General features: G+C 18.7%; 2 protein-coding genes across 2 annotated transcripts; one reads left to right on the forward strand and one right to left on the reverse strand.

Annotated features, from left to right (window-relative positions):
• On the forward strand, positions 1–2,171 carry PRSY57_0624500 (oxidoreductase, short-chain dehydrogenase family, putative; the record flags this gene model as incomplete). Its single annotated transcript, XM_020114633.1, has 8 exons — positions 1–207; positions 366–495; positions 627–739; positions 878–1,044; positions 1,144–1,271; positions 1,372–1,524; positions 1,685–1,790; positions 2,130–2,171. Coding segments are annotated over 8 exons (1,046 nt in total), but the record flags the coding sequence as incomplete, so codon positions are not given.
• Positions 2,172–2,290: 119 nt separating this feature from the next.
• Positions 2,291–3,553, reverse strand: PRSY57_0624600 (hypothetical protein; the record flags this gene model as incomplete). The annotated part of the gene is made up of 1 exon (XM_012906619.2): positions 2,291–3,553. The coding sequence occupies one exon, from the start codon at positions 3,551–3,553 to the stop codon at positions 2,291–2,293; it is 1,263 nt and encodes a 420-aa protein (XP_012762073.2).
• Positions 3,554–3,983: the final 430 nt, after the last annotated feature.

Consider the following 3,983-nt stretch of genomic DNA (forward strand, 5'->3'; position numbering starts at 1 on the left):
TTCCTCTTTATAATGTATATGTATATTTATTTTTAAACAACTATAGACATCATTTAACTGTTCATCACAAAATATATGAATACCTAACAAATGGAATTATTATAACTACGTTTTATTTTATGCTAAGAAAAAAAAATGTTGGAGGAACAGTAAAAGATGTTTTAAAAAATAAAAACAAGTTAAGAGGAAAAGTTGTAATAATAACAGGTTAAAAAGAAAAAAAGATTGGTTTTTATTTTAAAATGAATAATCTTATATTAATGATTTTCACATTGTAGTGAATAACCAGATAATTTAAAAAAAAATATATGTATGTATATATATATATATATATATATATATATATATGTAATGAATTCGTTCAGGGGGATATAAAGGAATTGGTCTTGCTGCAGTTATAGAATATGTGAAATATGGGTGTGAAATTATTCTAGCCTGTAGATGTATAAAACGTATGGAAGAACTTCGTAAGGATCTATTATCTAAATATCCAGAGTAGGAATAATGAACCATACATAAATAATACATACATACATACATATATATATATATATATATATATATATATATATATATATATATATAATGGTGTTTCCATTTCTTTCTTTGTTTCTTTTTTTTACTAGTGCTAAAATAAATACTGTTCAATTAGATTTATCAAGTTATGAAAGCATAGAAAAATGTGCAAATAACATATTAAGAAAATTTCCCAAAATTGATATTATAGTAAATAATGCAGGTAATAATAATTAATATATATATATATATATATATATATATATATATATATTTATTTATTTATTTATTTTTTTATTTTTATGTATTATTATTTCTCTTATTTTACACCATATAATATATATTAAACCCTAATATACAGGAACCTTAAATCAAACATTAGAATATATTAATGGTTTGGAACATACATTTTTTGTTAACTATTTTGGTCACTTTTATTTAATTAACTTATTGTATAAAAGAATTTTAGCTTGTGACACTTTAGTTATTAACATGAGTAGCATAGCACATGCTATGCTGAATGAGAAGGTTAGTTTTACATATATTTTGTTGTATATTCTTAAAATAAACTTACTGTATGAAAAATGAAATATATCTATTTATATTATTTATTATTATATTAACTAGGATGTGAAATATGATTTTATTTTTGAGAGCAAATCAAAAACAGATACCAATTCTAATTTATTATATAGACGCGAATATAATTTTTCTAAACTATGTATGCTTTATTACACCCAGCAGTTGCAAATCAGGTATCATCAATATTATATATATATATATTATAATAAATTATTACAAAAAGTAATTTTTATTTTTACATACATATATTAAAATATATATATATATATATAGATTGGAGAAGGAAACAACGAAAGCATGTACAGTGTCCATCAATCCTGGATTAGTAAAAACAGATTTATTTCGAAATGAACAATGTTGGTTTAGGTCTTTATGTAAAAATGTACTTTTTGTAAAAACGCCCTTACAAGGTGCACAAAGTATATTGTAAGTTTTTTTTTTTTTTTTTTTTTTTTTTCTTTATATTCATTAAAGAGTATATATAAATAGAAAGGAAAAGGATATATATTGCTTATATTGTACATATAGCTCATATATATATTTATTATTTATATATTATTTTATGTTTGTTTCTTTGTCTCTTTAGATATGTGAGTTTGCTAAATCGTGACCAGCTAGCTAAAGGGTCGTATTATTCTGATTGCAAAACAGACTATGTTCGATCTTATGCAAAAGATCTGAAAAAATCTGAGGTAATTATTATATATATCTATATCAAATAATTAAAATAGTATTATATTTTAATACATAATGAAGAAAAAAAAAATATGTACAAAATAAAAAATACGGAAAATGTGTTTCAAAAGTTCATAAAAACAAAAATATGTATAAATATTTTTATGTGTTATTTGTTAAGTGATCATACATATAATTTAAAGTTTAAGATAAAAAAAAAACATTAAAATGTATACATACACCTACAAAAAAAAAAAGAAGAAAAAAAAAAAGAATATACTTAAATATATATATATATATATATATATATATGTTCATACGCATCTCCATTATAATTTTCTTATTTTCCTTTATAGGAACTGTGGGCTATTTCTGAGAAAATTTTAAGGGACAGGTGACCTTATATATAGATAAGAAATAAAGGAGAACATATGTATGTTATGATATATATATTGCAAATAAGATATTTTTATTTTTATTTTTATTTGTTATTTATATTTGTTATTTTCATTTAATTTTATTTTAAATAATTATTTAAATAATAATTCATTGCATAATTTAATATAAAGTTGTAATAAAATTGAATGATGTCTTTAGAATTTGTCAAAATATTCTGCTCATCAAAACTAATCGTTGCAGCATTAAAAAGGATATAATAATTTTCATTCATATTAATGCTATTTGTATTATATTCACTATGTGTATTATTATTATTATTATTATCCAAATCATTATTATAATCATTTTGCGTTACATTTTGAAATGATGTATACTGTTTAAAGTTTAAAAATGTATGAATATTATTAATATTCTGATATTCATTGGTATGAGCGTTTTGTCTAGTATTTAAAAAGAAGTGCTTATAATCTATATATTTGATAAGATAAATAAATTGCCCCTCTATATTAACTGTATTAATAATTGGAATAAAATTAATTAGTAGTCTTTTAAAGAAGCCAACTAATTCATTATTTTTTATTTGAATAAATAAATCGAAATTGGTATTTTCAATTTGATTAATAATGATATTTTTATTTTGCTCATATTTATCTAATAGGTATATATCATCTGTTTTTACTTTATCATTATTACATATACTATGATTTGTACACTTATTCATTTGTACATCATCATCATCATTATTATTATTATTATTATTATTATTATTATATTTATTACGTTGTTGTGTTAATGTTTCGTTTAATCCATTTTTGTTATTTGTACATAATAGATGTTTATATAATTCTTCAAAATTTTCTATACATCTATACCATCTTGAATCGAAATCATAAAAACATAATGGAAACAACAATATGGATAAATGTACATTTATAACATTACAAATATGATCATATATATATGGTGTATATTCATATACATATATATTTATAAATATATTCCATTTGTGATTTTTATTTATATTTAGATTATTAATTTTATTTTCAAATATATAATCATACAAATTATAAATTATATTATTCATATATAAATTATTTAACGATTCATCATTATAACTTATTTTTATATTCAGAATTTTATTTTTATTATTATTTATGTCACTTTTATAATTATCTTCAGTCACTTCATTATTATCTATATTATTAGAACTTTGATTTATGAATTCATTTTCATCTATTATTTGTTCATCTTGTATATTATTTTCATCATAATTAATTGTTAAGGTTAAATTTGAAATTAATATATTTTTTTCACAAACATAATAAATATTATTCTCTAAATTATTATCGTCCCTTGTAATATTCAACTTTATCTTTTTCATTTTATTTTTTATATGATATATAAAAATAATTAAATTAACGACTTACAAATAAACAACGTACTTATTCGAATTATGCTACTTATAACGAATTAGTTATATAAAGTTATAAAAACATTTTTTTTTTTTTTTTTTTTATATACTTATATTTTTCTTCTCAAAATTAATTTGTATCAATAATTACATTTATGGGTGTTATGTAAAATGGATAATGATCATATATATATGTATTTATGAAAATTTTATTTAATTTAATGGTCGTTATAATAAAATATAAGTATCTTTAAATAAAAAAAAAAAAAATATATATATATATATATTATTATGTTGTAAAAAAAATGAACATTCATAATATTAAAATAATAATATTACATATATATATATATATATATATATATATATATATATATATTTATTTATATAATACAAATTT

Source organism: Plasmodium reichenowi, chromosome 6, assembly GCF_001601855.1.
Source record: "Plasmodium reichenowi strain SY57 chromosome 6, whole genome shotgun sequence".
NCBI classification, from domain to species: Eukaryota; Apicomplexa; class Aconoidasida; order Haemosporida; family Plasmodiidae; genus Plasmodium; species Plasmodium reichenowi.